The sequence below is a fragment of the Rana temporaria genome, chromosome 1 (genome assembly GCF_905171775.1).
Source record: "Rana temporaria chromosome 1, aRanTem1.1, whole genome shotgun sequence".
NCBI lineage: Eukaryota > Metazoa > Chordata > Amphibia > Anura > Ranidae > Rana > Rana temporaria.
Genome location: NC_053489.1, coordinates 25156941 through 25175727, shown reverse-complemented (window position 1 = coordinate 25175727; position 18787 = coordinate 25156941). Strand labels below are relative to the sequence as shown.

The window sequence follows — 18787 nt, the reverse complement described above, 5'->3', positions numbered from 1 at the left end:
CAGGTTAACGCCCGCTGCATGTATATGTACGTCCACAGAATGGCACATACAGGCATATGGACGTCCCCGCCTTTCCCGGGGTTTTCGATCGGGCCCCCCCCCCCCCCCCGGTACATGCGGCGGTCGGAAACCCGCGGGGAGCGATCCGGGACGACGGCGCGGCTATTCGTTTATAGCCGCTCCGTCGCGATCGCTCCCCGGAGCTGAAGAACGGGGAGAGCCGTATGTAAACACGGCTTCACTGTGGCGGCTGCATCGATCGAGTCATCCCTTTTATAGGGAGACTCGATCGATGACGTCAGACCTACAGCCACACCCCCCTACAGTTGTAAACACACACTAGGTGAACCCTAACTCCTTCAGCGCCCCCTGTGGTTAACTCCCAAACTGCAACTGTCATTTTCACAATGAACAATGCAATTGAAAGGCATTTTTTGCTGTGAAAATGATAATGGTCCCAAAAATTTGTCAAAATTGTCCGAAGTGTCCGCCATAATGTCGCAGTCACGAAAAAAATCGCTGATCGCCGCCAATAGTAGTAAAAAAATTTTTTTTTTATAAAAATGCAAAAAAACTATCCCTATTTTGTAAACGCTATAAATTTTGCGCAAACCAATCGATAAACACTTAATGCGATTTTTTTTTACCAAAAATATGTAGAAGAATATGTATCGGCCTAAACTGAGGAAAAAATATGGTTTTATATATGTTTTTGGGGGATATTTATTATAGCAAAAAGTAAAAAATATTGCATTTTTTTTTTTAATTGTCGCTCTATTTTTGTTTATAGCGCAAAAAATAAAAACCGCAGAGGTGATCAAATACCACCAAAAGAAAGCTCTATTTGTGGGGAAAAAAGGACGCCAATTTTGTTTGGGAGCCACGTCGCACGACCGCGCAATTGTCTGTTAAAGTGACGCAGTGCCGAATTGTAAAAACGCCTTTGGGCATTTAGCAGCATATTGGTCCGGTCCTTAAGTGGTTAAAAATATTATTATGTGACATTTGCATAGCACTAACATATGTCAGAGTGCTGTACAGAGAACAATGAGTCAGTCACATCAGTCCCAGCACCAGAGAAGCTTACACTCTAATGCAGCGTTTCTCAACTCCAGTCCTCAAGGCGCCCCAACAGGTCCTGTTTTCAGGATTTCCCTCAGATGAAACGGCTGTGGTAATTACTAAGGCAGTGAAACTGATCAAATCACCTGTGCAATATAATGGAGAGCCTGAAAACATGGCCTGTTGGGACGCCTTGAGGACTGGAGTTGAGAAACACTGCTCTAATGTTCTCCAACAGTCACACAATATTATTAGAGTGCATTTATATAGTGCTGACATATACCATAGTGATGTACAGAGAACACTGAGCGATTCATAAAAGTCTCTGTACCAGAGGAGCTTACGCTCTAATGTTCCCCACTATTATTATACATTTATATAGCTCTGACATATACCACAGTGCTGTACAAAGAACACTGAGCCAGTCACATCAGTCTCTGTACCAGAGAAGTTTATACTCTAATGTTCCCCAACAGTCACAAATATTATTATTATTATTATTATACATTTATACAGTGCTGACATATACCACAGTGGTGTACAGAGAACACTGAGCCATTCACAAAAGTCTCTGTACCAGAGAAGCTTACAGTCTAATGTCCCCCAACAGTCACACATTAACCGGTTAACGCCCGCTGCATGTATATGTACGTCCACAGAATGGCACGTACAGGCAGATGGGCGTACATGTACGTTCCCGCCTTTCCCGGGGTCCGATCGGGACCCCCCGGCACGTGCGGCGGTCGGAAACCCGCGGGGAGCGATCCGGGACGACGGCGCGGCTATTCGTTTATAGCCGCTCCGTCGCGATCGCTCCCCGGAGCTGAAGAACGGGGAGAGCCGTATGTAAACACGGCTTCACTGTGGCGGCTGCATCGATCGAGTCATCCCTTTTATAGGGAGACTCGATCGATGACGTCAGACCTACAGCCACACCCCCCTACAGTTGTAAACACACACTAGGTGAACCCTAACTCCTTCAGCGCCCCCTGTGGTTAACTCCCAAACTGCAACTGTCATTTTCACAATGAACAATGCAATTGAAAGGCATTTTTTGCTGTGAAAATGATAATGGTCCCAAAAAATTGTCCGAAGTGTCCGCCATAATGTCGCAGTCACGAAAAAAATCGCTGATCGCCGCCAATAGTAGTAAAAAAATTTTTTTTTTATAAAAATGCAAAAAAACTATCCCTATTTTGTAAACGCTATAAATTTTGCGCAAACCAATCGATAAACACTTAATGCGATTTTTTTTTACCAAAAATATGTAGAAGAATATGTATCGGCCTAAACTGAGGAAAAAATATGGTTTTATATATGTTTTTGGGGGATATTTATTATAGCAAAAAGTAAAAAAATATTGCATTTTTTTTTTTAATTGTCGCTCTATTTTTGTTTATAGCGCAAAAAATAAAAAACGCAGAGGTGATCAAATACCACCAAAAGAAAGCTCTATTTGTGGGGAAAAAAGGACGCCAATTTTGTTTGGGAGCCACGTCGCACGACCGCGCAATTGTCTGTTAAAGTGACGCAGTGCCGAATTGTAAAAACGCCTTTGGGCATTTAGCAGCATATTGGTCCGGTCCTTAAGTGGTTAAAAATATTATTATGTGACATTTGCATAGCACTAACATATGTCAGAGTGCTGTACAGAGAACAATGAGTCAGTCACATCAGTCCCAGCACCAGAGAAGCTTACACTCTAATGCAGCGTTTCTCAACTCCAGTCCTCAAGGCGCCCCAACAGGTCCTGTTTTCAGGATTTCCCTCAGATGAAACGGCTGTGGTAATTACTAAGGCAGTGAAACTGATCAAATCACCTGTGCAATATAATGGAGAGCCTGAAAACATGACCTGTTGGGACGCCTTGAGGACTGGAGTTGAGAAACACTGCTCTAATGTTCTCCAACAGTCACACAATATTATTAGAGTGCATTTATATAGTGCTGACATATACCATAGTGATGTACAGAGAAAACTGGGGGTGGGACTTTAAATGAGGCGTATGAAAAACACACGCCTCCATCCCTATTGAATACAAAAAAAAGGGGGGGTTTTTGGGACTTTAAATGAGATGCGTTTTTAAACAAACAGTAGTATAAGTAAAATAGTAAACGTTTATAACCAGGCTCATACATACCACCCAAACAGCAAGCCAAATTCAACTGTCTAACTGTATATGTTAAAAGCAGAGATTGGTTGCACGCATTTGCAAGTACTACTGTTTGTTTAAAAACGCATCTCATTTAAAGTCCCAAAAACCCCCCCTTTTTTTTTTTAGTGATGCACAGAGAACACTGAGCGATTCATAAAAGTCTCTGTACCAGAGGAGCTTACACTCTAATGTTCCCCACTAGTATTATACATTTATATAGCTCTGACATATACCACAGTGCTGTACAAAGAACACTGAGCCAGTCACATCAGTCTCTGTACCAGAGAAGTTTATACTCTAATGTTCCCCAACAGTCACAAATATTATTATTATTATTATACATTTATATAGTGCTGACATATACCACAGTGGTGTACAGAGAACACTGAGCCATTCACAAAAGTCTCTGTACCAGAGAAGCTTACAGTCTAATGTCCCCCAACAGTCACACATTAACCGGTCAACGCCCGCTGCATGTATATGTACGTCCACAGAATGGCACGTACAGGCAGATGGGCGTACATGTACGTCCCCGCCTTTCCCGGGGTCGGGGGTCCGATCGGGACCCCCCGGTACATGCGGCGGTCGGAAACCCGCGGGGAGCGATCCGGGACGAGGGCGCAGCTATTCGTTTTTAGCCGCCCCCTCGCGATCGGGACCCGGAGCTGAAGAACGGGGAGAGCCGTATGTAAACACGGCTTCCCCGTGCTTCACTGTGGCGGCTGCATCGATCGAGTGATCCCTTTTATAGGGAGACTCGATCGATGACGTCAGTCCTACAGCCACACCCCCCTACAGTTGTAAACACACACTAGGTGAACCCTAACTCCTACAGCGCCCCCTGTGGTTAACTCCCAAACTGCAACTGTCATTTTCACAATAAACAATGCAATTGAAAGGCATTTATTGCTGTGAAAATGACAATGGTCCCAAAAATGTGTCAAAATTGTCCGAAGTGTCCGCCATAATGTCGCAGTCACGAAAAAAAAAAAGAAAAATCGCTGATCGCCGCCATTAGTAGTAAAAAAAAAAAAAAATAAAACTATCCCCTATTTTGTAAACACTATAAATCTTGCGCAAACCAATCGATAAACGCTTATTGCGATTTTTTTTTACCAAAAATAGGTAGAAGAATACGTATCGGCCTAAACTGAGGAAAAAAAAATAATTATATATGTTTTTGGGGGATATTATAGCAAAAAGTAAAAAATATAGCATTTTTCAAAATTGTCGCTCTATTTTTGTTTATAGCGCAAAAAATAAAAACTGCAGAGGTGATCAAATACCACCAAAAGAAAGCTCTATTTGTGGGGAAAAAAGGACGTCAATTTTGTTTGGGAGCCACGTCGCACGACCGCGCAATTGTCAGTTAAAGCGACACAGTGCCGAATTGTAAAAACGCCTTTGGGCATTTAGCAGCATTGGTCCGGGGCTTAAGTGGTTAAAAATATTATTATGTGACATTTGCATAGCACTGACATATGTCAGAGTGCTGTACAGAGAACAATGAGCCAGTCACATCAGTCCCAGCACCAGAGAAGCTTGCACTCTAATGCAGTGTTTCTCAACTCCAGTCGCCCCAACAGGTCCTGTTTTCAGGATTTCCCTTCAGATGAAACGGCTGTGGTAATTACTAAGGCAGTGAAACTGATTAAATCACCTGTGCAATATAATGGAGAGCCTGAAAACATGACCTGTTGGGACACCTTGAGGACTGGAGTTGAGAAACACTGCTCTAATGTTCTCCAACAGTCACACAATATTATTAGAGTGCATTTATATAGTGCTGACATATACCATAGTGATGTACAGAGAACACTGAGCGATTCATAAAAGTCTCTGTACCAGGGGAGCTTACACTCTAATGTCCCCCGACAGTCACACATTGTTGTTATTATTATACATTTATATGGTTCTGACATATACCACAGTGCTGTACAAAGAACACTGAGCCAGTCACATCAGTCTCTGTACCAGAGAAGTTTATACTCTAATGTTCCCCAACAGTCACAATTATTATTATTATTAGTAATAATAATAATAATAATAATAATAATATTATTATACATTTATACAGTGCTGACATATACCACAGTGGTGTACAAAGAACACTGAGCCATTCACAAAAGTCTCTGTACCAGAGAAGCTTACAGTCTAATGTCCCCCGACAGTCACACATTAACCGGTTAACGCCCGCTGCATGTATATGTACGTCCACAGAATGGCACGTATAGGCATATGGGCGTACATGTATGTCCCCCCCCGGTACATGCGGCGGTCGGAAACCCGCGGGGAGCGATCCGGGACGACGGCGCGGCTATTCGTTTATAGCCGCTCCGTTGCGATCGCTCCCCGGAGCTGAAGAACGGGGAGAGCCGTATGTAAACACGGCTTCACTGTGGCGGCTGCATCGATCGAGTCATACCTTTTATAGGGAGACTCGATCAATGACGTCAGACCTACAGCCACACCCCCTACAGTTGTAAACACACACTAGGTGAACCCTAACTCCTACAGCGCCCCCTGTGGTTAACTCCCAAACTGCAACTGTCATTTTCACAATAAACAATGCAATTTAAATGCATTTTTTGCTGTGAAAATGACAATGGTCCCAAAAATGTGTCAAAATTGTCCGAAGTGTCCGCCATAATGTCGCAGTCACGAAAAAAAAAAAAAAAAAACGCTGATCGATGTCATTAGTAGTAAAAAAATAAAAAATAAAATAAAACTATCCCCTATTTTGTAAACGCTATAAATTTTGCGCAAACCAATCGATAAACGCTTATTGCGATTTTTTTTACCAAAAATAGGTAGAAGAATACGTATCGGCCTAAACTGAGGAAAAAAAAAGTTATATATGTTTTTGGGGGATATTTATTATAGCAAAAAGTAAAAAATATTGCATTTTTTTCAAAATTGTCGCTCTATTTTTGTTTATAGCGCAAAAAATAAAAACCGCAGAGGTGATCAAATACCACCAAAAGAAAGCTCTATTTGTGGGAAAAAAAGGACGCCAATTTTGTTTGGGAGCCACGTCGCACGACCGCGCAATTGTCTGTTAAAGCAACGCAGTGCCGAATCGCAAAACCTGGCCTGGACCCTTAGCTGCATAAAGGTCCGGGGCTTAAGTGGTTAATATATAACATTTATATAGAACCAACACACACCACAGTGTTGGACAAAGAACACAATGACATAGGAGTCTGCACCAGAGGAGCTTACACTCTGATGCCCCACCACAGTCACACACTATTATTATACATTTATATAGCTCTGACATATTCTGCAGGGAAGCTTACACTCTAATGTTCTCCAACAGACACACATTATTATTAATACTACTACTACATTTATATAGCGCTAAACATATACCATAGTGTTGTACAGAGAACATTGGGACATTCATAAGAGCCCTTTCACACTGGTGCGTTTTTGCCACGTTTTCGAGGTAAAAATAGCGCTATTAAAATGCTCCAAAACACCCCTCTCCATTGAAATGAATTGAAAACGCTGTAAAAACGCGGTAAAATAGCAGTGTTTTACCGCTATTTTAACGCTCCGCTATAGGCGTTTCCAGTGTGAAAGGGCTCTAAGTCTCTGTACCAGAGAAGCTTACACTCTGTTCCCCAACAGTCACACACAATTATTATTATTATATTACGTTTATATAGAACCAACATATACCACAGTGTTGGACAAAGAACACAATGACATAGAAGTCTCTGTATGAGAGGAGCTTACACTCTAATGTCCTCCCACAGCCACACGATTGTTATACATTCATATAGCTCTCTGACATATACCGCAGTGCTGTACAGAGAACACCAAGCCGGTCACATCAGTCTGTACCAGAGGAGCTTACGCTCTAATGTCCCCCCACAGTCACACATTATTATTATACATTTATATAGCTCTGACATATACTGTAGTGTTGTACAGAGAACACTGAGCCGGTCACGTTAGTCACTGTACCAAGGAAGCTTACACTCTAATCTCCCCTCCACAGTCACACACAATTATTATTATACATTTACCAGAGTGACATCCCCCTCTCCCCTCTGAAAAGTTCTGAGGTAATATACGCCATCTATCAGGAATTGTGGGAGATGACTCCAAACTCTCCTCACCACCACTGACAATGGCGGGAATTGTATTCTGGCCTCTCCAACACCTGAAGGCCGGGGATGGAATTTCCTCCCCACCCGGGTCATACAGCCTTCCATCATCATCCTCACTAATTGTGAGCCAAGATCCGTCACCTGCTGACAAAAGATAATGAGAAAGACATGGAAAAAACCTGAAGCTGCCCTTCTATAACCCACCACAAACAAAATCCAAGATGGAGCCACAGTTAAGAAAGGAACCTGTTCAGTACTAGCTGAGAAATATGGTAGCTGTAATTGCAGGCCTTGTGAAAATGCTAGCTGTCTGGTTGTCAGGCCCATCCTCTGGCTTCAAAGCATTTTGAGTTTCCCTCCCAGAAATGAGTGAAAGTGCCATATACCATAGTGATGTACAGAGAACACTGAGGCGATTCATAAAAGTCTTTGTACCAGAGGAGCTTACACTCTAATGTCCCCCGACAGTCATACATTTTTATTATTATATTACATTCCCTTTATATAGCACTGACGTATACCACAGTCTATGACATAGAAGTCTCTGTACCAGAGGAGCTTACACTCTAATGTCCCCCGACAGTCATACATTATTATTATTCTATTACATTCCATTTATATAGCACTGACGTATACCACAGTCTATGACATAGAAGTCTCTGTACCAGAGGAGCTTACACTCTAATGCCCCACCACAGTCACACACTATTATTATACATTTATATAGCTCTGACATATACCACAGTGCTGTACAGAGAACACTGAGCCAGTCACATTCGTCTTTGCACCAGAGGAGCTTACACTCTAATGTCCCCCGACAGTCATACATTATTATTATTATATTACATTACATTTATATAGCACTGACGTATACCACAGTCTATGACATAGAAGTCTCTGTACCAGAGGAGCTTACACTCTAATGCCCCACCACAGTCACACACTATTATTATACATTTATATAGCTCTGACATATACCACAGTGCTGTACAGAGAACACTGAGCCAGTCACATTCGTCTTTGCACCAGAGAAGCTTACACTCTAATGTTTTTCAACAGTCACACACATTATTATTATAATACATTTATATAGTGCCAACATATACCATAGTGTTGTACAGAGAACACTGGGCCATTCAAAAAAGTGCTATACAGAGAACACTGAGCCTAATATATAATAATAATAATCGTTCTTCATTGAACAGTACAGGTCCATGTCAGCTCATCCAAGTCCTGAGGGCATTGAATGTTTTGCAGATTCTTTGTCTGACTGCTGGCTGACCCGGATCCCAGATCCCGGGGGTGTTTTCCAAGTTTTGGGACTGACTTTGGCTTTCCACTCTCCCCTTCCCCCTTTATCCAATTCCACATAGCCAAGTATCCTGCAAATGCAATGATGTCTGTTGCTACTTCTGTGTTTCCTTTAGCTGGAGGGGTCCCTGCCACCCAAGTGGCTCCATCTGTAGAAGAGAAATGGGTCCTACAGCCGTCTCTGACCCTCCTTGTTTTTATCCTTATCCCCTGTGTGGTGCTGCTGTTTTTTCTCAATTGCTTCCTCCTATTCCACCGCCTTCCTTCCCTGTCCCCGAAACAGAGGAGCAAACGGAGAGGTGGGCCAAGGGGCAACAATCCCTGTGCTAGAGCTACCCACTTCAGGCTACCACCTGGCTGCCTGGGCGCCTCCAATAAGTCATTGTGCGATGGGCGATGTGCTAGCATCAGCCAAGGCTTGGAGGCCACCCTGGCCCTTGGCGAGAGTGCCCATGTGTCGCTGGGCACCCAGTCCAGAGAATGGTGTCATAAGTTAGAAGAGACGCCAGGATTACACTATTCACCGCGCCCGTCTAGGATGGCCATCGTGCCTTTCTCCTCATCAAGGTCCTGTGGCATGCCCCATGAGGGGGATATAAGCTGGAATGAAGTGGAAGATGACAGAGGTGGTACAAGGTCATCAAGTGAGCAGGAGACTAGGTATAACGCGGCTCCCCCGAATACGCCAGCGGCAGCCATGGCTCCAGGGGTAAGTGCACCCTCTGTCCAACAAAACCTAGGCCACTAACATGGTGACAAAATTGTGAGTGATGGCCACAGTGCATTTTGTTCACTGTTCTATGTATAGAGTGTAATAGAATAGTATTGTGATCATGTCCAGTTGTCGGTCATGTTGGAGGTAGAATAGTAGTAGTATGATCATGGCCAGTGGTTGGTCAAGTTGGAGGTAGTGTGGTAGAATAGTAGTAGTGTGATCATGGCCAGTGGTCGGTCATGTTGGAGGTAGTGTGGTAGAATAGTAGTAGTAGTAGTGTGATCATGGCCAGTGGTCGGTAATGTTGGAGGTAGTGTGGTAGAATAGTAGTAGTGTGATCATGGCCAGTGGTCGGTCATGTTGGAGGTAGAATAGTAGTAGTGTGATCATGGCCAGTGGTCGGTCATGTTGGAGGTAGAATAATAGTAGTGTGATCATGGCCAGTGGTCGGTCATGTTGGAGGTAGAATAGTAGTAGTGTGATCATGGCCAGTGGTCGGTCATGTTGGAGGTAGAATAGTAGTAGTGTGATCATGGCCAGTGGTCGGTCATGTTGGAGGTAGAATAGTAGTAGTGTGATCATGGCCAGTGGTCGGTCATGTTGGAGGTAGAATAGTAGTAGTGTGATCATGGCCAGTGGTCGGTCATGTTGGAGGTAGAATAGTAGTAGTGTGATCATGGCCAGTGGTCGGTCATGTTGGAGGTAGAATAGTAGTAGTGTGATCATGGCCAGTGGTCGGTCATGTTGGAGGTAGAATAGTAGTAGTGTGATCATGGCCAGTGGTCGGTCATGTTGGAGGTAGAATAGTAGTAGTGTGATCATGGCCAGTGGTCGGTCATGTTGGAGGTAGAATAGTAGTAGTGTGATCATGGCCAGTGGTCGGTCATGCTGGAGGTAGAATAGTAGTAGTGTGATCATGGCCAGTGGTCGGTCATGTTGGAGGTAGAATAGTAGTAGTGTGATCATGGCCAGTGGTCGGTCATGTTGGAGGTAGAATAGTAGTAGTGTGATCATGGCCAGTGGTCGGTCATGTTGGAGGTAGTGTGTGGTAGAATGATAGTAGTGTGATCATGGCCAGTGGTCGGTCATGTTGGAGGTAGAATAGTAGTAGTGTGATCATGGCCAGTGGTCGGTCATGTTGGAGGTAGTGTGTGGTAGAAGAATAGTAGTAGTGTGATCATGGCCAGTGGTCGGTCATGTTGGATGTAGAGTGTGGTAGAATATTAGTAGTGTGATCATGGCCAGTGGTCGGTCATGTTGGAGGTAGAATATTAGTAGTGTGATCTTGGCCAGTGGTCGGTCATGTTGAAGGTAGAGGGGTAGATTCACGTAGAATGGCGTTTGTTTGTGCGGGCGTAACGTATCCTATTTACGCTACGCCTTCGCAACTTTTACAGGCAAGTGCCGTATTCTTAAAAGTTGCGGTGGCGTAGCGTAAATAGGCCGGCATAAGCCCGCCTAATTCAAATTGTGAAGAGGTAGGCGTGTGTATGTAAATTAACCCTGACCCGACGTGATTGATGTTTTACACGAACGGCGCATGCGCCGTCCGTGGAATTTCCCAGTGTGCATTGCTCCAAAGTACGCCGCAAGGACGTGAACGTAAATGACGTCCAGCCCCATTCACGGACGACTTACGCAAACAACGTCAATTTTTCAAATTTCGTCGTGGGAACGACGGCCATACTTAACATTGGTGCGCCTCATATAGCAGGGGTAACTTTACGCCGGGAAAAGCCTAACGTAAACGGCGTAAATGTACTGCGTCGGACGGGCGTACGTCCGTGAATTCGCGTATCTAGCTGATTTACATATTTCTAGCCGTAAATCAGCGTACACGCCCCTAGCGGCCAGCGTAAATATGCAGTTAAGATCCGACGGCGTAAGAGACTTGCGCCGGTCAGATCTAATGGAAATCTATGCGTAACTGATTATATGAATCAGGCGCATAGATACGACCGGGCAGACTCAGAGATACGACGGCGTATCTGGAGATACGCCGTCGTATCTCCTCTGTGAATCTACCCCAGAGTGTGGTAGAATAGTAGTAGTGTGATCATGGCTGGACTGGGACAAAAATGTGGCCCTGGACTTCATCCAAACCGGCCCAGGGCACAACACAGGGTACAGTGCACATCAGGGAACGGTACAGAGCCCATCACATCAGGGTACAGTACAGCACATCAGGACGCAGAACATCAGGGTACAGGACATCGGGCACATTATGGTTCACATTATGGGGCACATCAGGGCACATTATGGGGCAGATCGTTTACTAGCCAGCATGCAGAGTAGCGCAGGAAGTGTCTGTAATAAGTTCTCTCTCATGTCACGCTGCTCCTTGGCGCCCCCTCCTCTCTTCTCGTCCATCCCAGATAATGTCACAAGCCAATGGGGATGGACGAGAAGAGAGGAGGGGCCGCCGAGGAGCAGCGTGACATGAGAGAGAACTGAGTACACATGCTTCCTGCGTGCGCTACTCTGCATGCTGGCTAAATCTTGATCTACCCGACAGGCGCCAGATGTCAGCCATTGACGGGTAGATCGCCGCGGACCTCCGATCCAAAAGGCAGATTAGGCGGCCGCTGAAACCGGCCCACTGAGCCATCGACCCACTGGGAAACTCCCGATGGCCAGTACATGCCTGAGTATGATCATGGCCAGTGGTCGGTCATGTTGGAGGTAGGATAGTAGTAGTAGTATGATCATGGCCAGTGGTCGGTCGTGTTGGAGGTAGAATAGTAGTAGTAGTATGATCATGGCCAGTGGTCGGTCGTGTTGGAGGTAGAATAGTAGTAGTAGTATGATCATGGCCAGTGGTCGGTCGTGTTGGAGGTAGAATAGTAGTAGTAGTATGATCATGGCCAGTGGTCGGTCGTGTTGGAGGTAGAATAGTAGTAGTAGTATGATCATGGCCAGTGGTCGGTCGTGTTGGAGGTAGAATAGTAGTAGTAGTATGATCATGGCCAGTGGTCGGTCGTGTTGGAGGTAGAATAGTAGTAGTAGTATGATCATGGCCAGTGGTCGGTCGTGTTGGAGGTAGAATAGTAGTAGTAGTATGATCATGGCCAGTGGTCGGTCGTGTTGGAGGTAGAATAGTAGTAGTAGTATGATCATGGCCAGTGGTCGGTCGTGTTGGAGGTAGAATAGTAGTAGTAGTATGATCATGGCCAGTGGTCGGTCGTGTTGGAGGTAGAATAGTAGTAGTAGTAGTATGATCATGGCCAGTGGTCGGTCGTGTTGGAGGTAGAATAGTAGTAGTAGTATGATCATGGCCAGTGGTCGGTCGTGTTGGAGGTAGAATAGTAGTAGTAGTATGATCATGGCCAGTGGTCGGTCGTGTTGGAGGTAGAATAGTAGTAGTAGTATGATCATGGCCAGTGGTCGGTCGTGTTGGAGGTAGAATAGTAGTAGTATGATCATGGCCAGTGGTCGGTCATGTTGGAGGTAGGATAGTAGATGTATGATCATGGCCAGTGGTCGGTCATGTTGGAGGTAGAATAGTAGTAGTATGATCATGGCCAGTGGTCGGTCATGTTGGAGGTAGAATAGTAGTAGTATGATCATGGCCAGTGGTCGGTTGTGTTGGAGGTATAATTTTTTTTTCTTTTCTTTTCCTAGACGGTGACTCCAAAGGGAAAATTTTGCTGTAAGACGAGTACACATAGGAAACGTCTCAATGGTGTTGCATCCCTCACCCCGCTGGGCTCGGTGTTGTTTGACAATGCTAGTAGCATTCCTCCAGAAGACACGCCCTCCTACCTCTACCATAACAGCAGTTCCACTGGCCCAGGACTGGACAGTGATTTTGGGGTCAGTGCCGGTCAGTATACAGAGAAGACTCCTACCTTTGTTGCTCTTCAGATGGTGAAGCCTGGCTTAAAGATTTCAGCTAAAAAAAAATTGTCGTGGAGAAGTGTTGGAACTTTTGTTAGGCCGGTTCTGTTGTCCCCGTTGAGGAAACCTCCACCTGTATTGGTGACACCTCTGTTTGAAAGGGTATCACTGAGATGAAAAGTGAGGGAAAATCTCCTTAACCTGGACACCGATGACCATAAACAAACAAAAGTTCTTACCTTTCCTCTATCGAAATTTTAAATAACTTTTAGCTGAAATTAGGCTCAAATATCATCCCAAAAGCAACAAGGGTTCAGAATGTGATGTACAGAACCAAATCTCATTAACTACAACCAGATCATTGTCTTATACGTAGTAACAGTATATACCACAGTCTGGCACTGGACTTGGACGGGATCACCTAGAGATGGCGCTGGACTGGGCCTAGGCCATCTAGAGATGGCGCTGGACTGGGCCTAGGCCATCTAGAGATGGCGCTGGACTGGGCCTAGGCCATCTAGAGATGGCGCTGGACTGGGCCTAGGCCATCTAGAGATGGCGCTGGACTGGGCCTAGGCCATCTAGAGATGGCGCTGGACTGGGCCTAGGCCATCTAGAGATGGCGCTGGACTGGGCCTAGGCCATCTAGAGATGGCGCTGGACTGGGCCTAGGCCATCTAGAGATGGCGATGGACTTGGCCTAGGCCATCTAGAGATGGCACTGGGCCTAGGCCATCTAGAGATGGCACTGGACTGGGTCTAGGCCGTCTAGAGATGGCGCTGGACTGGGTCTAGGCCGTCTAGAGATGGCGCTGGACTGGGTCTAGGCCGTCTAGAGATGGCGCTGGACTGGGTCTAGGCCGTCTAGAGATGGCGCTGGACTGGGTCTAGGCCGTCTAGAGATGGCGCTGGACTGGGTCTAGGCCGTCTAGAGATGGCGCTGGACTGGGTCTAGGCCGTCTAGAGATGGCGCTGGACTGGGCCTAGGCCGTCTAGAGATGGCGCTGGACTGGGCCTAGGCCGTCTAGAGATGGCGCTGGACTGGGCCTAGGCCGTCTAGAGATGGCGCTGGACTGGGCCTAGGCCGTCTAGAGATGGCGCTGGACTGGGCCTAGGCCGTCTAGAGATGGCGCTGGACTGGGCCTAGGCCGTCTAGAGATGGCGCTGGACTAGCACTGGGGTACCCAGAGACTGACGCTGGTTTGGGGTTGGAGTCACCCAGGGACAGGGCCATCCAAAAACTGGTGCTTGACTGGGGCCAGTGTCACAAAGCTGGTGCTAGACTGGTTATGGGGTTACTCACAGACTGGTGCTGGACTGGGGGTCAAGGTCCCCCAAAGACTGGTACTGGGAATGGGGTCACCCAGAGGCAGGGTCAACCACAGACTGGGGGGGGGGGGTAGCATACAGAGACTGGCCCTAGATTGCCGGTGGGTTTATCAAAAGGCTGACACTTGAATGGGGGGGGGGGATGAGGTTATCCAGAGACTGGAGGGGTCACCTAGAGACCATGCTGGACTGCGGAGTATATGATGTTAATACTGATGATGGTGTTGAACAAATGATGAGAGTGCTTGACGTTGGGATGCAGATGATGTACTAATTGCAACATGCTAATGACTAATAAGGCAGTAGAGCTGGCCCTCCTGTATCGGACCCAGGTTCCATCAGTTCTAAAGGGGGGGCCCGGGCACCTGCTGAATAGGAGGGATGGCTGTACTGCCTTATTGCTCCTCTTGTGATTTCCCCCTGCAGCGATGCCAGATTCCCCCCCCCCCTTTTCCCCTCCAGGTGCACTGCAGGGCAATTGGTATCTGTGCCACAACCCATTTTCTGCCTGGGAACCCCTATGAGCCTCATTTCCCCTCACAGGGCTGCTGGGCTTCTGCCCTCTCCCTCCAGCAGCTGGTGCAGGCACACAGGGGGATTGATTTTTCAGGATGGAGAGCAGGGGCCGGCAAATATGTTCTATTTACTGCCCCCTCTTTCCTGAATGAAGACAGTGAGCAATCGTTGCCAATCACTCATGTGTTCGTTCATAATTGAGGCATAGTAAACTGTTTACTCTGCTTCAGTTTGTGAATGAACCCAGAAGATGCTCAGCACAGAGCACTTCCTATTCACTCACTGTCCAGTGCAGCTGAGGCAGGGACTGGGGAATCTCTGTCCTTAGTCCCTTTCTCTGTCTCAAAAGTGAGACATCGGGGGTCTGTTTAGAGCCCTGATATTTCACTAAAGCCCCCCAGTGGGGCTGTTTTAAATTTATTTTTTTTTTTTTACAAAAAGTAAAAAAAAAAATATTAAAATGTAGGCTTTTTTGTTTTGTTTTGGGTGGTATAGAGAGAGGGATGGTTAAAACCCCTGTTAGATTTATTTATTTTTTATTTTTTCATCCTTGTGTCCCCTTGCAGGGTTTTCCCTTCACTTCCTGTCCCATAGCCAAAACAGAAAGTGAGAGGAAATTTCTGAAAATTAAGGGAATTTCTTGGGGACCCCCAGGTCACCAGAACCAGTGTCCTCATTGGAAGATTTGTCCTCTTACTTTGCTGGGGACAACCCAATTTTTTTATTGTATTTTCAACTTTCAAACATAATAGTAAACGGGACAAATGGAGAGGATGAATCTCCTTTTTATGGGGTCACATACAGCAATAAAAACTGACAGGGGTTCGAATCCCTCTCCATTCTAAAAGAAAAAGTTTTGCCTTTTAGCTATACTTGATTTTTAACCACTTCAGCCCCGGAAAGAATTTACCCCCTTCCTGACCAGAGCACTTTTTGCGATTCGGCACTGCGTCGCTTTAACTGACAATTGCGTGGTCGTGCGACGTGGCTCCCAAACAAAATTGGCGTCCTTTTTTCCCCACAAATAGAGCTTTCTTTTGGTGGTATTTGATCACCTCTGCGTTTTTTTTTTTTTTGCGCTATAAACAAAAAAAGAGCGAACGTTTTTGAAAAAAAAAAGCAATATTTTTTACTTTTTGCTATAATAAATATCCCCAAAAAATATAAAAAAAAAAGTTTAGGCCGATGCGATTTGTTTTACCAAAAATAGGTACAAGAATACGTATCGGCCTAAACTGAGGAAAAAAAATGTTTTTCTTTATATTTTTTTGGGGATATTTATTATAACAAAAAGTTAAAAATATTGCTTTTTTTTTTTTAAATTTCGCTCTCTTTTTTTGTTTATAGTGGAAAAAATAAAAACCGCAGGGGTGATCAAATACCACCGAAAGAAAGCTCTATTTGTGGGGAAAAAAGGACGTCAAATTTTGTTTGGGTGCCACGTCGCACGACCGCGCAATTGTTAGTTAAAGCGACGCAGTGCCGAATCGCAAAAAAGTGCTCTGGACAGGAAGGGGGTAAATTCTTCCGGGGCTGAAGTGGTTAAAAGTAAAGTATTTATGGCATTTTTATAATTTTTTATTTTTTATTTTTTTTATTAGTAATTTCGGCGATCTGTGACTTTTTTTTTATCGTGACTGCGACATTATGGCGGACACATCGGAAACTTTTGACGCTATTTTGGGACCATTGGCATTTATACAGCGATCAGTGTGGGCTACGAGTGACACGACAGTGATCACTGCTCCTGATCACTGGGAGAAGATCATCACTGTCCTGTCACTAGGCAGAACAGGGAAATGCCTTGTTTACATAGGCATCTCCCAGTTCTGCAGCTCCGTGATACGGTCCGTGGGTTCCGTGGGCACGCGCCCACAATGCCGTTATTTAACCACTTAAGGACCGCCTAACGACGATATACATCGGCAGAATGGCACCGCTGGGCACAATCACGTACCTGTACGTGATTGTATAAAGCCCAGCGGTGGGTCGCGGGCGCGCTCCCGCGACCCGGTCCGAAGCTCCGGGACCATGGGACTCGCAGTCCCGATCGCCGCTGGAGTCCCGCGATCGGTCACCGGAGCTGAAGAACGAGGAGAGCCGTGTGTAAACACACCTTCCCCGTTCTTCACTGTGGCTCTGTCATCGATTGTGTGTTCCCTAATATAGGGACGCACAATCAATGACGTCAGACCTACAGCCACACCCCCCTACAGTTGTAAACACAAATGAGGTCACACATAACCCCATCAGCGCCCCCTGTGGTTAACTCCCAAACTGCAATTGCATTTTTAAATCCATTTTCTGCTGTGAAAATGACAGTGGTCCCAAAAATGTGTCAAAATTGTCCGATGTGTCCGCCATAATGTCGCAGTCACAAAAAAAATCGCTGATCGTGGCATCAGTAGTAAAAAAAAAAATTTGTTTTTATAAAAATGCAATAAAACTATCCCCTATTTTGTAAACACTATAAATTTTGCGCAAACCAATCGATAAACGCTTATTGCGTTTTTTTTCTTTTTTTTTTACCAAAAATAGGTAGAAGAATACGTATCGGCCTAAACTGAGAATTTTTTTTTTTTATATATATGGTTTTTGGGGGATATTTATTATAGCCAAAAGTAAAAGATATTGCATTTTTTTCAAAATTGTCGCTTTATTTTTGTTTATAGCGCAAAAAATAAAAACCACAGAGGTGATCAAATACCACCAAAAGAAAGCTCTATTTGTGGAAAAAAAAGGACGCCAATTTTGTTTGGGAGCCACGTCGCACGACCACGCAATTGTCAGTTAAAGCGACGCAGTGCCGAATCGCAAAAAGGGACCTGGTCCTTTACCTGCATTTTGGTCCGGGTCTTAAGTGGTTAAAGGGGACGTACCTGTACGCCCATTTGCCCAGCCGTGCCATTGCGCCAACATATATCGTCGTGCGTTGGACGGCATGTGGTTAAGAGCTCATTCACATGTGCTTTGCTCCCTGAAGAGACCTTTTCGGGGAAGGGGGGCCCTACCAGGTAGGCTGTAAGGGGGGCCCATGATTTCTAACAGCAGCCCCGATGCTGAGCTCAGCTGGTAGAGATAAACCATAAAAAAACACTTTTACTAATGAATGTTTCTATTGTTCTGCAGGTGTCTCTTTGCACATTCTGTCATCAGACAGTGACTCCGGATCACACTCCTGGGCTTCAGGAATGGAGTGGGATTACTACGACCCCTGCTACATGCGGAAGAACCGGCTTAGGAACGAGAACCGACAACTCCACAACCTCCCAGTCATATGCAGCAAGCAGTACTGGGTCTAACTGCCGGCACTGGGTCTAACTACAGGAACTCTTGACATGAGGAGCCTTGCAGAACTCAACCCCACCCCCCCCCCCCCCTGAGATGGTTCCCCCCCCACCTTTCCTGAATTTCACACCCCTTCTCGCCTTTCCTGGATTTCACACCCCTTCTCGCCTTTCCCCAATGAATTTATTTTTCCTATTATTATTTATTTTTTCACGGTAACTATACAGAAAACTCCTTGTAACGCAACGTTCTTCACCAGAAATAAGGACAGTTAATCTAACTGATCTCCACCACAATCCCAACACTCGGCCCTCTCTATTCATCCTTTACACTCTTTATTCTGGCCCACCCTCTGTTAGCAATGGTTCTCACTTGTGCTTCCTAACTATGTCCCCACCTTACCAAAAGATGGCCATTGAATTCTTCCCCTTACCAAAAGATGGCCATTGAATTCTC

The 18787-nt window shown here is 45.5% G+C and overlaps 1 protein-coding gene across 2 annotated transcripts; it reads left to right on the top strand.

Moving 5' to 3' along the window:
* Positions 1-8546: 8546 nt before the first annotated feature.
* On the top strand, positions 8547-18408 carry LOC120925431 (protein huluwa-like). Of its 2 annotated transcripts, none has more exons than XM_040336021.1 (3): positions 8547-9355; positions 12983-13174; positions 18173-18408. In XM_040336021.1, exons 1-3 carry the CDS (start codon positions 8729-8731, stop codon positions 18362-18364), a joined length of 1011 nt encoding a protein of 336 aa, XP_040191955.1. In that variant the 5' UTR covers positions 8547-8728; the 3' UTR covers positions 18365-18408. The 2 variants fall into 2 exon arrangements, with proteins under 2 accessions (XP_040191955.1, XP_040191956.1); XM_040336022.1 differs by having other exon boundaries at positions 8548-9355; positions 12983-13184.
* The last annotated feature ends 379 nt before the right edge of the window (positions 18409-18787 follow it).